At 41.9% G+C, this 18,140-nt stretch overlaps 2 protein-coding genes across 2 annotated transcripts; both read right to left on the bottom strand.

The window, feature by feature from the left end:
- Window positions 1-2,761: 2,761 nt before the first annotated feature.
- LOC107275548 (transcription factor SRM1) lies at window positions 2,762-5,420 on the bottom strand. Its single transcript, XM_015768963.2, has 2 exons — window positions 4,833-5,420; window positions 2,762-3,216 (listed from the first exon to the last, which is right to left on the bottom strand). The coding sequence occupies exons 1-2, from the start codon at window positions 5,375-5,377 to the stop codon at window positions 2,931-2,933; spliced, it is 831 nt and encodes a 276-aa protein (XP_015624449.1). The 5' UTR covers window positions 5,378-5,420; the 3' UTR covers window positions 2,762-2,930.
- Window positions 5,421-8,600: 3,180 nt separating this feature from the next.
- On the bottom strand, window positions 8,601-17,808 carry LOC107275656 (11-beta-hydroxysteroid dehydrogenase 1A). The gene is made up of 6 exons (XM_015768251.3): window positions 17,650-17,808; window positions 9,965-10,157; window positions 9,756-9,841; window positions 9,507-9,638; window positions 9,214-9,378; window positions 8,601-9,104 (listed from the first exon to the last, which is right to left on the bottom strand). Exons 1-6 carry the CDS (start codon window positions 17,800-17,802, stop codon window positions 8,778-8,780), a joined length of 1,056 nt encoding a protein of 351 aa, XP_015623737.3. The 5' UTR covers window positions 17,803-17,808; the 3' UTR covers window positions 8,601-8,777.
- Window positions 17,809-18,140: the final 332 nt, after the last annotated feature.

The raw sequence follows: 18,140 nt of genomic DNA, 5'->3' as shown, positions 1-18,140 counted from the left end.
TAATTAGAAAAAATAGAATGAGATATAGTGATAGTAGAAAAAGATAAAGAAAAAGAGCAATGATATAAGGGTGAGAAATATATGAAATTCATTATTTCCATGACAAAGGATAAAGTAGAGATCAAATTTATAAATATTACATGTTTTATGCATGCATACTCACTACACGTATGTACATCACATCCTAATCAACATCATCATCGTAAATTTAACATGGTCAAGTTATTTTGGTCCTCGTTTGCACGGACTAGACAAGTTCGTGTACTGAAACGAGCATTTTACAAGTTTAGTACCAAATTACACCCACCTAACAAGTTTGTATACCACCAATACAATTTACTCAAGAAGAGAAAGAAAGAAGGTTTACAAGAACAAAGTTTGGCAGGAAAGCTCCAAACAAAAGAGCCAGAAACAGTGGCCCAGGTTTTTTGTCTCAGAGTTGGGAGGTAACTACATGTCGGGCGCCTGATCCTGGGGTTGGAAAATCGGACGCTCACATCATGCTGATATCACTTTAAACTATTTTTATCTTAAATTATTTATCCAAATCATGATCCGATTGCACCATTAAATTCGTTGCAATTAAATCTTTGAAACAAGTACATTGAGGTTTTTCCAAACGGTTAAAAACGATTTTCGCATACGGTAAAATGTCTGCGAAAATCGCAATCTTCACATGTGGCTAGGGCAATTGCATGCAAAAATCTGCAGTCCCTTAAGTCGTTCGCTTGCAAAAAGAAAAAATAAAAAAAATCCCAAAAATCCCGAAAACCTAGCTCGCCGCCGCCGCCGCTGTCCTCGTTGACGCCGTCGATGTCGCTCGAAGTCTCCACAGCCGTCCTCGTCATCGTCATCGCCGTCGCCATCACTCACAGCCGCCGCCACCAGAGCTGCCCCTTCCATCGTCGTTGTCGGAGCGGCGGTGTGTGTTGGACACCTTGGACACCGTAGGGATGGAGGAGGGTGGTGGGCCGGCGTTGACGGTGGGGGCAAAGTAAGGTTGTAGTTAGGAGGCCAGGGCGAATCCGGCGAGGCGGGGGAGGGGGGCACCATGCCGCCGACGCCTTGAGGAGGAAGAGAGGAGGAAGGGGAAGGAGGTTGGCCGGGGAGAGAGGAGGGGGATGGAGGTGAGGCCGGACGGCGGCTCGGGAGCAAGAGTCGCTAAGGTGTCGTGGAGAGTTGGACTCAAGCGCGTGTACGACTGTAAGGAAAAAAGAATAGGTGAAGGGGATTAGGGTTTGGAGGATTTGCATGAATCATAAAGTGATCCAACCGCCTAAAATTTACAAGATATCAGGAAAGTTTTTCTGTCATATGTTGAATAGACAAATGCGGTGTTTATCTAAAAATCCGTCGCAAGTTTTTTGGCTAAGAAACTTTCAAATGCAACTTATAGAATAACTACATTATAACTATAGTGTAACTGCGTCTGCGTTGTAACTATATTATAATTAGAGTGTAAATGCATTGTAATATATAACTTGCGTATGAATTGCTTATAAGCAACATAAAACATTCATAGCTAGCATATGCATGGTGTGAACGGAGTGTTCTGGGTTCGATTCCCAGCTCGTGCAAATTTTTTCATTCAGCCCAACACGAATCTTCAAGTGCATCAAGCGGTTAAAAAAATCGAAAGTTTCTTCAAAACCTTTTTTTTAATACATCAGTAAATACTACTCCCTCCGTCCTAAAATATAAGCATTTTTAGCATAGTGTTCAGTCAAACATTTTAAACTTTGACTATTAATAGAAAAAAAAGTTAAAAAGCTCAATCATGTAAACTTGATATTACTAGATTTATCATTAAACAAAATATCATAATATGCAACTCTTTTTATTTAAAACATATTACTTTTATAAATATTATTGGTCAAAGTAGTATCTCGAAAACTGTGTCGAAGTCCAGAAATACTTATATTTTACGACGGGGGAGTAGTTTTAATCATCGAAGACTTTCCTAGCCATTGCCAGTATAACTGGTGATAACACTTGAAATTAATTTTTAACCATTGCTACCCTTTTGAGAAACATACGTTATGACTTATGAGGAGTCCACTACTACACTTAGTTTAATTAGTACTAATGTTTTACACATATAGGAAACTCAACCAAAAAGATCAATCAAACCATGAAGTTGATATCACGTTAAATACCTAGATTTCCACAATTATTTCCAGCCTCTCTCGTATTTGAAAACATAACACCTTTGAAAGTTCTCTGTTTCAGGGGAACCATAAACCATGACGGAACAAAGTTGTCCCTAACCAGATACGGTGGAAAAATTAACTACTACCTCCGTTTTTTAATAGATAATACCGTTGACTTTTTCTCACATGTTTGACCATTTATCTTATTCAAAAAAATTTACGTAATTATAATTTTTGTTATAAGTTGTTTTATCACTCATGCATAGTACTTTAAGTATGATTTATATATTTTACATTTGCATAAAATTTTTGAATAAGACGAATGGTCAAACTTATAAGAAAAAGTCAACGGCGTCATCTATTAAAAAACGGAGGGAGTATTTATCACTGCAATTAATGATTTGTCATCTGAACTCATATAACATTAACACATAAGAACCCACATATCATTGACACATAGGTGGTAAATAGGTAATTAACGCCAAACTAAAAGTGGTAAATAGTTAAGTCCAAACATATACCCTTCTGTCAAAAAAAAAAAAGATAAACCCTCCCAAATTTATAAGCAGGGTTTGTTTTTAGGATGGAGAGAGTATGTTTTATTGCTTTTTAATTTGCTCACTCCCATGTTCTAATTTGGCACACTATTATGCTTAAGACCTCCTTTGGAAGGCAGGTTTTTAACTAGCTAGCGAGAATAATAATAGTACAAAAGATCCACGTATTTATGAGCACGCATGCATCAGCAAGCATATATCTGGCAGCTGGCGAGCGAGCCATTCATGCGTCATCGTCGCCTGCAATCAGCGCACCGCTTTCGATCAGCGCGCACGGTGGTGCACTCGGGCCGGCGCCGGCAGATTCAGGCGCGGACGTCGTCGTCGTCGGGCTGACGATGTCGTGGATGCTCGCCCGCTTGCACTTGCTCAGCCTCCTCTTCTCTTCCCTGATGCAGAACTTCTGGTAGTGGCTCGCGATCTGGGTCGAGCTCTTGGTCTTCACGAACTCGCTCGCCAGCGCCTTCCAATTCCCCTTCCCGTACGTACTAATCCCGTGCAAGAATTGGCTGTGCATATACATGCATGCATGCGTGCAAGTTACATTGCAATTTGCAGAAGTTAATTAGGAGAAAAAGATACAGTTCAAATCTGTACTTGGTAGAATCTAGCTAGAACTTTTACTAGAACATATAAGTTTCCACGCGAATAAATTTATTTTTAACCATGCACATGTTAAATGCATATTTAGATATTTAAAATCCAATAAATATAGTGCAACGTTGATAACACCAACATAGTATGGCATAACGCTATCAACCAATCTATCCCCTCCGGTTTTGTTTGTTGAGGTTGGTTAGTTTCAAATGACACCACAAATTAAAGGACGGAGGTAGTATAACTGTATAAGTTTCCCTTTTCTATTCCTATAAATACGTGGCTTGAGGAATGAGGATAGGAGAGACCCATCTATTACTGCTAATGATGATACCACTCAGTATGTTATACCGGATTCAGATTTTTAGTGTACATTTTATAAGTTGGGGTTTTAGAAGGGTTTCTATTCGCCTGCCACTTGATTTTTTTTTATAAATCTCAATTGCTTTTGCACATTTTAGATTGCTCTAAGATTCTTACAGCACTTAAACATGGTACTCAATCCTCATCTTCATCTCACCTATAGCTGCTGCCAACTCCTTGCTCACCTAACCATCTCCTAGTGTGCCAATGCCCTTTGTCTCACTAGGTATGCATTCGTTGCCACCTCCATCACTCCCCCTAACACTTCTATCTCCATGATCTTGACATCTCTCTCTTAACACTCACGAGATTCCTCTATCCCACCTATTTTATCTCTATTAGCTCGCACTATATGGGATCGTCGTTGCTACCCTGCATCCTAAACCACTTCAATGACCTCGCCTGCTAGGCTACTATCAATGCCTGCCACCTTCCTCCTCTGTTTTTGTGGTTGAGGCACCACCACCATGTCTCTAGCCACGACCTATAGCTCAGGCGTCCTTATGGCCTCCCTAAAGCTGCCTCCTTTGCCCAACACCTCCTACCACCATCTCAACACCAAAGGTTGGGTCTCCATCGTCAAACCGTCACTTGAGAAACCTGACAGTGATGATTTCTTTTTTCTATCCATCTCTCTCCTTTATAGGTGAAGGTTGAAGATATTTCCCAGCTAGCTGTTAAAGTTCAATTGAATGTAAAAGGAGCAAGTAACTAAGTTTTTTTTTAAAAAAAATCTAAGTTTTTTTTTTAAAAAAACCTTGTCAACATATGAATAAAGCTGGTCTAATAGTACATTTTCTGAGCTTATATATCGGAATAGATGGCATCCACGTATATATAAGTTAAAGTTTGCTAGTGCATTTTACTCATTAATTAATAGACAGTATGCTGAACATGTAGTTTAATTAATCACGTACATTTAGATGACGTATATATAAGTAGAATCCAACTACTTTCGTTTAATTTTGTTGTGCGAAGAATGTAACAATATTATGAGAGATAGTTATAACCCAACGTTCACCTAGAAAAATTATACTCTATAGTAGTAGCTAGATAATAGGAATGCATTTATCATAAATGCAAATATTATGGACACTTTTGGAAAAAAAAATAAACCCAATAAAGAAATCTCGTGTAATAACGAAATAATGAAGCAGTGAAATACCTATGCTCTTCCCTGGTCCACATCTCCGCCTTCTTCCTTGGCCCGCCGCCGGCCATCCTCGTCTTCCGCGGATTTTTCAGCTCTCTAGATTTCAATACCACCCCGCCGCCGATGGTCGGAGCGCTCGTAGCAGCTGCATTCGGAGAAGCGGCGGCAGCGATGCCAATGGCCGTCACCTCCGCTGACTCTCCGGCGCCGGCCGCCGCGTCGGCCTCCAACCCGGGTAGTGGCGCCACAGCGGCCTCCCGTTCGTCCTGCACGTCCCACGCGGGCGGCGTGTCCACCGCCGGCGCCGCCATGACGAGCCTCAGCTCGTCGGCCAAGCACACGTACCGGTCGAACACCTGCGTCGCCGTCTTGCCGCCGAGCTCCGCGGCGAGCCGGTCCCAGTGCGGGTCCAGCTGCCAGCGCCAGAGCAGCATCTCCAGCAGCTTTTCGTCCCGCCGCGTCCACACGGACGACAGCGGCGCCGCTGGCTCGGCGGCTGCCGGACGGGGAGCGGCGCCGTCGCCGTTGCCCGTCGCCGTGGCATCATCTGTAGGCATGGGCGGGGCGTACGCGCGTACGGTGTTGGGATTAATTAGCACTAGTAGTAAACTGCTAACTAGTTGCCATGTTGCCCTAATTAAGCGGCAAAGGTTGTTACGCGTACAGATAGAAGATTTGGACTTAATTAAGTTCTGACAGAGTTTGTCATGTGGAAGATTATTGTACGTACTTAGCTAGTCTTGATTAAGTGCAGGAGCAAATTAACGGTGAGGCTTCCGGTCTGCCTACGTTTGCCGTTGATGGAGAAGTGAATAGTTGGCCAAAAGGCCCGTAGCCCGACGGCCCAGCCTACGGCATGGAGATTTGGCCCGGTTTAAGCATGGCACGATCTGATTGTTATCGGGCCCATGCCAGTCCGGCCCAATTAATCAAGTGAATTGTTCAGTATTTTGTAGCTAATGACCCTAGCAGCAAAAGCTTAATGACCCCGGCCAGCCGGCTTGGAGCTCAGGAAAACTGAAACAATTGTACAGCTTCTTTCTTTGGAAGCGTTGGGTTATGCTACTGTCAATCCGCTACTAATGCTGCAATTAGACATATTTATTAACCAACTATTTATTTTAGCTATGTGCTGTGTATATCAATGAATTAGGCCTGTAGTTCAATGAATAGCTGAAATTCGGAATTAAAAATAAGCAATATTGAAAGAAGTTTCCATATAAAAACCCAATATGAGATTAATTAAAATTCGAAATAAAAATAAAATAAAATCCAAAATTAGAAAAGGAAAGGAGAGTCTAAGTAGGAAAACAATTTAAAAATAGATGAAATTCGGAATTAAAAATAAGGAATATTAAAATAAGAGTCCATATAAGAACCCAATACGAGATTAATTAAAATTTAGAATAAAAATAAAAATAAATCCGAAATTAGCAAAATAAAATAAAAGAAGAGTTCAAGTAGGAATACAATTTAAAATTAGCTGAAATTCGGAATAAAAAAAGCAGAATCCATATAAGAACCCAATACGGGATTAATTAAAATTTAGATAAAAAATAAAATAATATAAAAATTAGAAAAAGTAAAAGAGAGTTCAAGTAGGAATACAATTTTGAAACAACTGAAATTGAAAATAAAAAACAAAAACATTGAAAGAACACAATACGATATTAACTATTTTTTTTAAAAAAATGAAATTAGAGAAAGGAAAAAAATAAGATTTCAATTAGGAATACAATTTATAAATAACTAAAATTTTTAATAAAAATAAAGATTATTGAAAGAAAAGACCATCTAAAACACATGACGATATAAATTAAGTAATAGGCCTATAAAAGAGTAGAGCAGTGGCGGTTGATACAACATATAAATATTGTTAATAATACACCAAATAGAATCTTAATGTCGATTAAAAGGAGGGACGTCAGGCAGGCCGTGAAGCAAACGAGTAAGGCGGTTGCCGAGACTTCTAGAAAGGAAAAAAAAACAAACCCCATTGATAATCATACTTGATTTTTAAAATCTCAATGACAATAAAAAGGAGAAGCAGTGGGCGGGGTGTATAAGAGTATAGTTGCAAAGCCGCCGACGGTTGGCGGGACTTCTAGAAAATAAAAAATGAATTCCAACGATAGTTATGTTCGATTTTTAGAATCACAATGATAATAAAGAATAGGAGGCGGACGGGTTGTAGAGAGGCATAGTGGCATCGATTGATGGGACTTCTAACAATTATAAAAAATGAAAATACAACTCTAATTTTTAAAGGTTCTGAACTTCTAAAAAGTGAAAAGTAAAACAAATAATAATCATGTTCGATTTTAAAATCTCAATGATAATAAAGAAAGGGAGTCAGTGAGCAAGCTGTAGAGGAGTACAATAGCAAAGCCGCTGACGGTTTGGCGGGACTTCAAGAAAGTAAAAATGAACCCAAATGATAATTATGTTCGATTTTTAAAATCTCAATGACAATAAAGAGAAGAGACAGTGGACGGGCCGTAGAGGGGTATAATGGCAACGTTTGACGGGACATCTAGAAATTATAAAAATGAAACCCAACGTAACAATAAACTCTAAAAACTATAAAATCCAAATTTTAAAGGTTCCAAGAAAAATGAATAGAAATAGTGGTAGATCGAGTAAGTAAATAAAGAAGGAGATGACATAAGGGGTAGCAATTGGTGTGACTTTTAAAAACTATATAATTAGAAACACGAGAATGATAAGCTTTGGTCTTTTCAAAGTCTTAAGACAATGAGATAGCTTTAATAAATTTTAAGTAAAATCATACTTAAAAAATATATGATTTTTTTGGGTGCTAGCCGCGCAATTGCGCGGGCCACCCAGCTAGTTAATCTCTTAAAGAGGCATAGGTAGTTGTATTTTTGGACAAAAGGAATAATAAATAACTTTCATACCATACTTTTATGTCTGGAAAAAACACATGGTTGTTATGCCCGGTTGTATATAGTCTTAACTTTTAAATTTTTGAACCTTAAAAACCTCATAAATTGTTGTAGAATAGACTTTAAACATTTATTTTTAGCAAAATGAAACAATCCCAACTTACTCATAGCTCTAGCTCCAAAAGAATTTTGAGCTAAAAATATCTAGCTTCAAAAATAATTAGAATTTTAAACACAACATAAATACAATTAAAAGCCATGACGCCAGTGGCTCAACATCCTGGCTCCGCCCGGTGGTATTCTACACAGATAAGAAATTATATGGTGTAGTTAGTTTTGTTTACCAATGGCGCACGTTAGTTCAATGATGGATGCCTGGGAGTAGGCAGTGGAGGAGTGGTGGGACCGTACTCCGTAGGTTCCGTTTGTTTAATATCAATCTAATATTCTGACGGTTTAATTGGAGTCACTGTTTTATGTAAAAATCAAATGAGAGATGTTTTGTTTTTTCTCATAATTTCTACGAGTTTATCTAATTTATTAGAGTGCCACGTAGGGCTAGCTCTATATTTCAGAGGGACAAACTTGATAACATATGCCCTCAAAGACTAAATACTCCCTCTGTTTTTTAATAAATAACATTATTGACTTTTAAACACATGTTTGGCCACACTAGCTCTACTATCATATTCTTTTGATAATATGACAAACTTAATCAAATTTAAAGAAATTTGACTAAAAAATAAGTTAAACGACTTATAAATAAAACGGAGAGAGTACCCTCGTCTTAAAATATAAAGGACTTTGTCAATGTAACTTATGGGATGGAGGTATAGTTCTGTGTGACAATACTTCACTCTCTAGACTTAAATTTGTAGTATCTATTATTATTTCATAGTTCAAATAACTCTTAATTACATCTTACAAGATGCGACCAAAAGTCCAAAACACCTCGTGATCTATAAGTTACTCGTACACAAATACCCAAACGCTCGACTCGAATTATTTCCTGCACAGCATGTATGTGTGTGTACGTGCGACGGCCCGCAAGTTAATTACATGCGGCGACGCCTTCGTCGCCGTCGCACTCCTCGTCCGTCTTGATGACGACCGGGTTGCGGCGGAGCCCCTCCGGGAAGAACCGCCTCGCGCCGGTGGCGTCGAGGGCTCTCTTGCTGAGCGGCGCTCCTCCTCCCGCCTTGGTGTTGTACATCGCGTAGGACAGCCAGCTCACGATCTCGGGCGCGAGGCACGCGACCAGCTGCAGCGGCCGGTACACGGACGGCCACGTCACGTACCGGTCGCCCCTCCGGATGCCGTCCATGGCGACCCGGCACATGGCGCCCACGCCGCCCACCGGGAACACCCCGATCTGCACCTGCAATATTCCATCGACCGGCCAAAACAATCTTAGCATTTTTTATTTACAGTGGAGATCGATGGCTGGAATAATTAACAATGCGTTCTAGTGATAATTGGCAGCTTACGTCTCTGGCCTCCTGGTCGACGACGAGCACGCCGTCTTTCTGGACGGCCTTGCCCATGGTCATCTCGGACTCGACGTAGCCGTGGGTGAGGATGGTGACGCCGACCTCCGAGCCGAGCTCCGCTCTCAGCGTCTCGTAGAACCTCAGCACCGCCGCTTTGGACGCCTGAAAAAGAGGGCGAAAGAGAGACATGGTTGATCAATGACAGCTTGGAGATCGATGGAGATCAGGAGAAGACGCAAAAAGAACTGTATGATTATGTTTTAATTTGTGGCGTTAATCTGGTCACTTACGTTGTAGAAGCTCATCCTTGAGGTGGCCACCGTTCCTGCCGCGGAGGAGCAGACGACGAGCTTTCCCCTGCTGGCCTTGAGGTGCGGCAGCGCGTAGTAGGTCGGGTACACGGCGCCCCAGAAATTCACATCCTTGAAATTCATGTAAACAATTCCTTTAGATTTGTTATTACAAGCTTCAAAGTAGCCAGTACACGATATCTACATGCATGCATGCACATGTTTTGTTTGTTGTGAACTTGGATTTACCATGATCGTGGTGAACGCGGTTATGTTGGTGATTTCATCGAAAGGGCAGGTGGACCAGATCCCGGCATTGGCGACCAGATGATTCACTGCATGCAGCACACTGCACATTAGTTACACATGAATAATCAAGAAGACAAAGATCAGAGTCGACAAATTAATTAAAGAAGAAATAAGAAAAACGTCCAGTTAGTTGCAGGTGTGTAGAGTACATTTGCCGTAGTGCGCGATGGTCTCCTCGACGGCGCGCCTCGACTGGCCGGCGTCGGAGACGTCGGCGTCGAGGACGAGGACGTCCGGCGCGCCGCGCTCGCGGGCGGCCGCGGCGACGCTCTTGAGCGCCTGCTTCCTCCGTGCCACCAGAGCGAGGGACGCCCCTTTGCTAGCATATTGGTAGGCAAGTTCCTGCATGTGTGCACAAATCCACAAACGATATGTTACATATATATGTATACTGTGTTAGCAAAGCAACAATAGTACGTCACAAAAACAGTAACTCACAAAGCCCTCACAAAAACAGTAGCAAAATTGCAAGCGAAGCGCACACATAGTTTTGAACTTTTGATGCCGTACGTTAAAGTCCCCTTGACGAAACGGGGCGAACACAAGTTCCAATTCAGAAAAATAAGGGCAAAATCAGTTGAAAAGTTAGGTTAAAATTACCTTTATGGCTTGTTTTGCAACTCAAGGGAAAAGGATTAGGAGAGAGAAACGATAGGGAGAATCAAGATGAGAATTTGATTTTTAATCCCAATATCTTGTTTGGTAAAGGTAGTGGAAATTGAATGGGAGTTTAGTTGAAGATTAGGTCATAAATGAAAACAGATAGTTGAGATTTGTTTAGGCAAAGTAAAGGAGGAATTCCCTCCCAATCACCATCCCTTACTCAGGTATTGAAAAGGAGGAAGTTTATTCTTCAATTCTCTATCCCCATCACACCGAAATTCCCATACCTCTTAACCAAACAAAATAGTTAATAGTCACATCCCACTAAACTCTTAATCCCTTCTAAAAACTCCCTCCCACCAAATGGGCTGTTAGAGTTGAAAACAAGGGTAATAATCCTTTAATCTAATCCTCCATAGTTCACATATATATTTGCGATAAGATTGAAATTTTAAATATTTATATCCTGTGCAACGCATGGAGTGGCGACCAGTATATATAAATTCAATATGATTTTTCAAGTGGGTACATTTTTTTATGACTTCCCCTCATGTTACGCTTACATGTAACTAACTAAAGGCTATTTTGAAACACTTCTGAAAACACAAAAATGAAAAAAAAAACAGAGGATTAAAATATCATGATAGGATTCAAGAGGTTATGCTAGAAGTCCTCCAAAATTCCAATCAAACATGCCATTCAACGATTCAACAAGAATGTCAAAAGGAATTCTAGAAGCCCAATCCTTTATGAAAAAGCCTTATAGTAATTTTTCCTATAAAATTTAAGTGCTTAGAAATTCCTCTATTTTTTCTTTGTTCCAAACTCCAAAGAAGCCCTAAGACTATGCAACCAATACTGTTACTTTGTCCTATCAAACAATACTGTTACTTGTTTAAATTAAAAATAGTTAGCAATTTAGCAAATAGCAGTAAAATGGGAGGGAGTTCCATTCAAAATTGGTCTTTGGAGCTGACCGATGGAATGACAAAAACCGGAAACTAATGGCCACTCCATGGAGGGTCTTATATCCTCTCGCTCTCGGTGATTCCTCCAGGTGGAAAAAAATGTCATTCTTCCTCCTCCATCCAGTTCCTTTCCTCCATCGGGGGTTGGGGGGGGGGGGGTTTCCAGATAGTCGGGTTCTTTCCATAGTAGTGTTTTTCCCTTTGTTTTCTCTTTTCTTTTGGTACTTTTGTGTAGTTCAAGAGTTCACCAGCGTCACATTTCTCTTGTCCCGGTGGCCATCCTCAAACTGGAAGTAAAACAAGTTTGCTTCACAAAAGGTTGCACCGTCCATTTGGTTTATCTCTAGCGAGGCAACCACAAGGATGCAAGCCTCCTTCATCACCGACAGTGCATCATCGGAGAAAAGCTGAGTTTTCATGGTTTTATTATGGAAGCCTTAACCTACAGGCGGAGGCCCCTTTTAGGTATGCTTCCTTACACCTTCATCTTCAACTATATTCTTGGTTTCTTCATCACGGTTGCAGCCATGGACCTAGCTAGGTTGCTATCAGGTTGAGAAGAGTAGGACTTAATTGTTTTTTCTAGTTTCTTATGAGTCATTCCTAGCAAATTTCAGAAGCTTATGTTAAGTTAGCCATCTTCAAGGGGCCTTTTTGCAAACTTGCTTGTACTTGCGGTTGACTCTCCACTAGGAATAAGTGATAACTCATGTGATATGTACTTAGTTATCTATAATCAATAAAATGCATGAGTTCTTTTTAAAGAAAAGTGAAAAAAACCGCGGCCCGGTGCCCACAGGGAAGTAGAAAGAAACGACGGCTGCATCATATCAAATAGCTAGCTAGGTGTGCATCAGTCGAATTTTTTTAAGAATTAATATTATTTTTATAAAAAATCGCAAAAGTAGTGGCCAACCGGGGAAAATCGCGAAAGTAGGTCCCTGTCGAACGGGTGCAATTCGATAGGGCACCTATCGAACGACGGGCAGTCGACAGAGCCCTGTCGAACGGCTGGCGTTCGACACGCTCGCCTGTCGAACGGAGGGAGTTCGACAGGGCCCACCACCCCGTGCCGCCAGGCCTGTCGAACCGGGGGCGTTCGACAGGTCCCTCCACCCACCCTGTCGAACAATGGGCGTTCGACAGGCCGGTTTAAAGCCCCGTCTCCCCAGCCCGCGATGCTTGTTCGATTTGTTTGAGGACCACATCGCCAGCCGCCGTCGAGAGTCGCCACATCGTCGCCGTGAGCGCCGGAGGGAGCGAGGGGAGGGGATAGCAGGCCGGAGAGGAGGCCGAGGAGGCGCCGGCCGGGAGGAAAGGGTTGGCGACGCCCTCCAGCAGTGAAGTTAAGGTATACATTAGTAATCCCTAAGTACAATGCATATGAAAGTTTAATAAAAAATTGGTTTAAGAGTTGTTAATTGTTTCGCATTGTTCGATGTTAGTATGTATGGTTAGCACATATTTGTTATTGCTAAATGTTGGTAGAGGTATTTAAGTAATTGTACGGTTAAATTAGTTCTTAGTTAGTACATATTATTGATATGTTGTGTGTTAAAATATGTACAAAGGTGTTATATTTTATTTGGATTATTAAACTAGTTGTTTGTTACTAATAGTTGTAAATTAGTACACGGCAATGTAGTATAAGTTGTAATAGGGTAATTATCGAATGATTAAATGATTAAACGTGAGACTATTTGTCATGTTTTATCAGGATGTCAGGTGATATGCCCATTCGTCTGTATTATGGCGATGCTCCTATACAAATATGTGATAGCGGGGTGGATTTGACTGTATATGCCTTCCATGATACTAGTCTGAATGCACCGGAGCATATGGGTTTGAACGACGTGTTAGGGTGGTTGTATAATATGTTTGGGGTAGATCCAGTGCACGATAAATTTGTCATAAATGCCGTGTGGCCAGTGAGGGGTCAACATGGATGGCAGTGGAGAGTAGTGGAGGTTGCGTCAACTGGGAGTTGGAGGAAGTTTGTTAGTAAAGTAAGGGAGAAAGGCTATAGCCTGGCAATAGTGGTGCAGAAGACAACATGTGTTGATCGATCGGGGGAGTCAAGTCATGCCGTGGTGGAAGAAACTCCGTTGGAAGGTGGACAAGCTGAAAATGTTTGGCGGACTGAGCAAGGTCGAGGGGAAGAAGTAGTAGAGGGTAATACACAAGGAGAGGTCATTGTTCGTGGTACTAATCGTGAGGCCAACGACTCGGACGATGAAGAACCGGATTCGCCTATGCGTGTTGATGCAGCGGAGGAGAATGAGGCGGTAGTGGATCAGATGGAAGTGGAAAACGAGGAATACATTGCGCTTGTAGTGGAAGGAGAAGATACAACACTATGGGACAACGAAACTTACATCCCGATAATTGGACGACCATATCAATGAGTCGTATGAAGGTAAACGATGGTTTAGATGCCCACTGGTGTTATGATAGTAAGCAGGTGAAAGTTGGACAGATGTTTCATGACAAAGGTCACTTACAAGATGCGGTGAAGAGGTGGGCATTTGTCCAGAAGCGTGAGTTCAGGGTGAAGGTTTCAAATAGGACGACGTATGACGTGAAGTGCATACAGGGTGGATGTCCTTGGAGAGTGCATGGTTACAAGCCACAACATGACACTTTATGGGTAGCTTCGAGGGTTGAGCAACATACGTGTTTGTTGGAGAATACCCGTCTGGTGCACAGAAACCTGACAGCGGCATTTGTGGCACAAATAGTATATTCAAAGGTGGTTAGAAAAACATCTTTGCCCCCTTTCACCATAATGCATGACGTTGAGAAAGAGTACGGATATGAGATATCGTACGACAAGGCTTGGAGGGCAAAACAGAAAGCATTGGAGATGAGGTTTGGAACTTATGAGGATTCTTATCACAATCTTCCCCCACTATTGGAGGTGATGCAGGCAAGAAACCCGGGCACACACATGGCTATTCTCGATGAGGTGAATGAATATGGGGAGAATGTTCTTCGTCGGGCTTTCTGGTCATTTGGGTGCATGATAGAGGCCTTTAAAAATTGCATTCCTTTGCTCTGTGTTGATGGCACTTTCATGACAGGCAAGTACAGAGGAACAATTCTAACCGCGATCGGAGTCGACGCGGATAGCCATGTCGTTCCTGTTGCTTTTGCATTTGTTGAAAGCGAGAACACATCAAGCTGGCTATGGTTTTTGCGGCACATTAAAATGTGTGTTGTTGAAAACAGACCAAATGTGTGTGTTCTGTATGACCGACACGCCGGTTTGCTATCAGCGATACAGAAGCTTCAAGAAGATGTCACACAGTCCGTGCCATGGCCAGATTTACATAGCAGATGGTGCATGCGACATTTTGGGGCTAATTTTTATAGACAATTCAGGAGTAAGAGATTGATGGACCTGTTCAAGAAGTTATGCAAGCAGAATCAACAAAGAAAGTTTGATGCCATATGGGAGCAACTGGATCGTTTGACCACTACACACATGGAAGAGGTTAGGAAAAAACCCATAGTTGCCAGACAGGAGGAGCCGGAGGGACTTGAACCCATTCCTAATGAAGCACCAAGTATTACTCGGCGCAGGAAGCGTGGAAGGGCCACGAAGTGCTTCACGGAGTGGGTAGAATTTGAGCCAAGGGAGAAATGGTCGTTGTTGTACGATACAGATGGATCAAGGTATGGTGTGATGACAACAAATCTTGCTGAAGTGTATAACTGGGTTATGAAGAATACACGACCTCTACCACTTGTTGCTATCCTGGAGGGCATCACGAGGGGTACACAGAAGTATCTCTGTAAAAGGTATTCCATGGCTAGTCTGAACCTCAGCAAACCCAGTGTTAAGTATAGCCCCGCTATTACACAGTACATGGATGAGAAAAGTAAGAAGGGAGGAATCCACAGAGTGTGGCATGCTGGGAATAGAGAGTTGTTATTTGAGATACGACTTCGTGACAAGAGTGGTGTCGGCATTGGGACTACTGACATCACATTGGAATGCACGTTGTGGCCAGAGTATCACGCTTGCAAATGCAATTGCAACAAGCCTTACCTGTTACATCGGCCATGTTCCCACGTTCTTGCTGCTTCCGCAAAAGGGGGTGTTGATGGAAACATTTTTGTTTCTCCCTACTTTAGAAAGGAATCGTGGGAGGCAACTTGGCGTGGTGAATTGCGTGGTTGGCGTGCCGTGTGTGATTTCACTCGTCCTCCTCCAGGGCAAGCCAATTGGGTTCCTGACTCAAATTTATTAGTTGATACTAAGGGTCATCGCCAGTCACGCAGGATCAAGAACCTTATGGATGAAGCTGAAGTGAAAGATCGTTCTCGTCGTAAGAAAGCTTGCATTCTTTGCGGGGAGAACCATTCCCGTAAAGATTGCAGCATGTACAATGTAGGGCAAGATGCCACAGGCGCTGATGTTCGTCGCGTTCCAAAGGGGAAGTCGAAGAAGAAAAATAATCCTTAGTTCGCTATTATCCTTGGTGGACTCCCTACTTTGAAGATCGTTATCGTTCAATTTATGTTTAGTGCGTCTGTAATTTTAATTTGAACTTTCTTGCACTTTTATTACCCAAATCTATTTGTAATGGCCTTGTAATTTTCATTTTGAACTGCACTACACTTTTAATATCGTCATGTATTTGTATTGGAATTGTAATTTAAATTTCGAACTGCACTGCACTTGTAATATCGTAATATATGTGTCGTGGGCTTGTAATTTTAAATTGAAATGTACTGAACTATTCTTATCTGTATCTATGTGTGCTGGTACTGTAATTTTAAATTGAAATGGCATGCAAATTTGTTAATTGAATTATGTTGCATACATTTATTGTACTGTTACCATACGTGCATTGTACTAATGTGGTTTTCGATCTGCAGGTATGGCTGATCAAAATGATGGGCAGCTGATAGACAAGGAGATCGATAGGAACCAGAGCAGGGCCACACACAGCACACATGTAAGTCATTTTAAACAATAACACGCTTTAGTTTCTAATTATATGTATCGTTACTAACTACGCCATATTTTTTGGTTTCTCCCTCTTGTACAAACAGACGATGAATACGGTTCGGCGTCGACGCATCACGGAGTGCCTGCTTACTCCCCTCGCACAGCATTCATTGAGGACTTCTTTTCCACTGATCCTCCCTAGGGGGAAGTAGGGATGGATTACTGGCACGCAGCACCTCAGGTCACACAGCCGACGCAGGAGACGGAGGCCGGTCAGGGGCCAGACGTGACACCACACCAGGCAGCTAGAGATAGGCACCCCCCTGATAATTTGACATATCCCACTGAGCAGATTAGGCGTAGGAAGAAGGGAGGACCTAGCAAGCGTGCGAAGGGCACTGATCGTCCTTGACTTATCTATTTGTATTAAACTTTTAGTCATTTATGTTCTGTCCGTACTATTTAAGAAACACTTTACGATTAACTTAGTACTATCAGTACTATTTCATAAACTTCTTCGGATAATTACTCAGTAGCATACCCTTCGAATGAATCATGACAAATTATCATTCAAATATACAAATAATGAAACTAAATAATTCAAATATTTTAACCAACAAATAAATACTACAATTTCTGACCAAACATTATCAAAACCCTAAATCACATACATATAACATTACAAAAATATTTTCCTTTCTTACACACTAAAATAAATTACATATTATTAAAAAAAATAACTTATTACAAATAAATGGAGAACGCGACCCTGTCGAACTGCGGCAGTTCGACGGATATCCTGCCGAACTGCGGCAGTTCGACAGCCCAGCCTGTCGAACGGGGGCTGTTCGACAGCCCTGCCTGTCGAACGGGGGCTGTTCGACAGGTCCTGTCGAACGGCAGCCTTCCGATCTCCTCGCCAGTCGCGCTCTGGCCGTTCGATAGGCGCCCTATCGAACTGCACCCGTTCGACAGGGACCTATTTTCGCGATTTTCCCCGGTTGACCACTACTTTTGCGATTTTCCATAAAAATAATATTAATTCTCAAAAAAATTCTGCATCAGTCCATGATAGGAATGGCCACCAAACAACACAGTACATCTGGCATGTTGAGATGGGACAAACTAGAATTGCTAGGCGTTCATGACCGGTAATTAACTTCAATTACAGTCTTAACTATAGCCACTATTTATATACCCTTATCTAGCTAGCACGCTGTACATTTCAATCCCGCGAGGACGTACAATTAACAATTAACTATACTCACTTACCTCGAGGAGCTAGCTAGTTGATTAATTAGATTACCTCGCCGATGCCGGAGGAGGCGCCGGTAATGAGGACGACCTTTCCTCTGAGTTGCTCTCTCCTCAGCGGCTTCACGAACGCCCACAAGAACAGCCGGACAGGTACAGACAGTGGGATGTACACCAACACCACCAGCGCGGCGACGACGTGCATCAGCACACTGTGGATCGGGAGGTAAACACGACCCATATCTTTGTTTGCTATATATAGCTTGCGTGGGTGAGAGAGAGATCGATATGGAGAGATTTGTGCTCGTATGTGGCTTATGTATACGAACCAACGGGGGTAGCAGCCGGCGGTAGCGGTATCGGTGCGTGGACTTTAAGGTTTAATTTGATATAATTTGGTAGCCAACCAAATTACTTAATTATATGTGTACAATGATGGGGTTAGGTACTCCAGGTTATACTACCGATATATAATGTGCCTTGTCTCATATAGTCATGTGCTTGCGTGTTGGGGTAAAATATAATAGTACTACATGGTCATGC

This window comes from Oryza sativa, chromosome 2, assembly GCF_034140825.1.
Source record: "Oryza sativa Japonica Group chromosome 2, ASM3414082v1".
Taxonomy (NCBI): Eukaryota; Viridiplantae; Streptophyta; class Magnoliopsida; order Poales; family Poaceae; genus Oryza; species Oryza sativa.
Note: the sequence above shows the minus strand (reverse complement) of the source record. Positions and strands in the feature narration are given on the sequence as shown.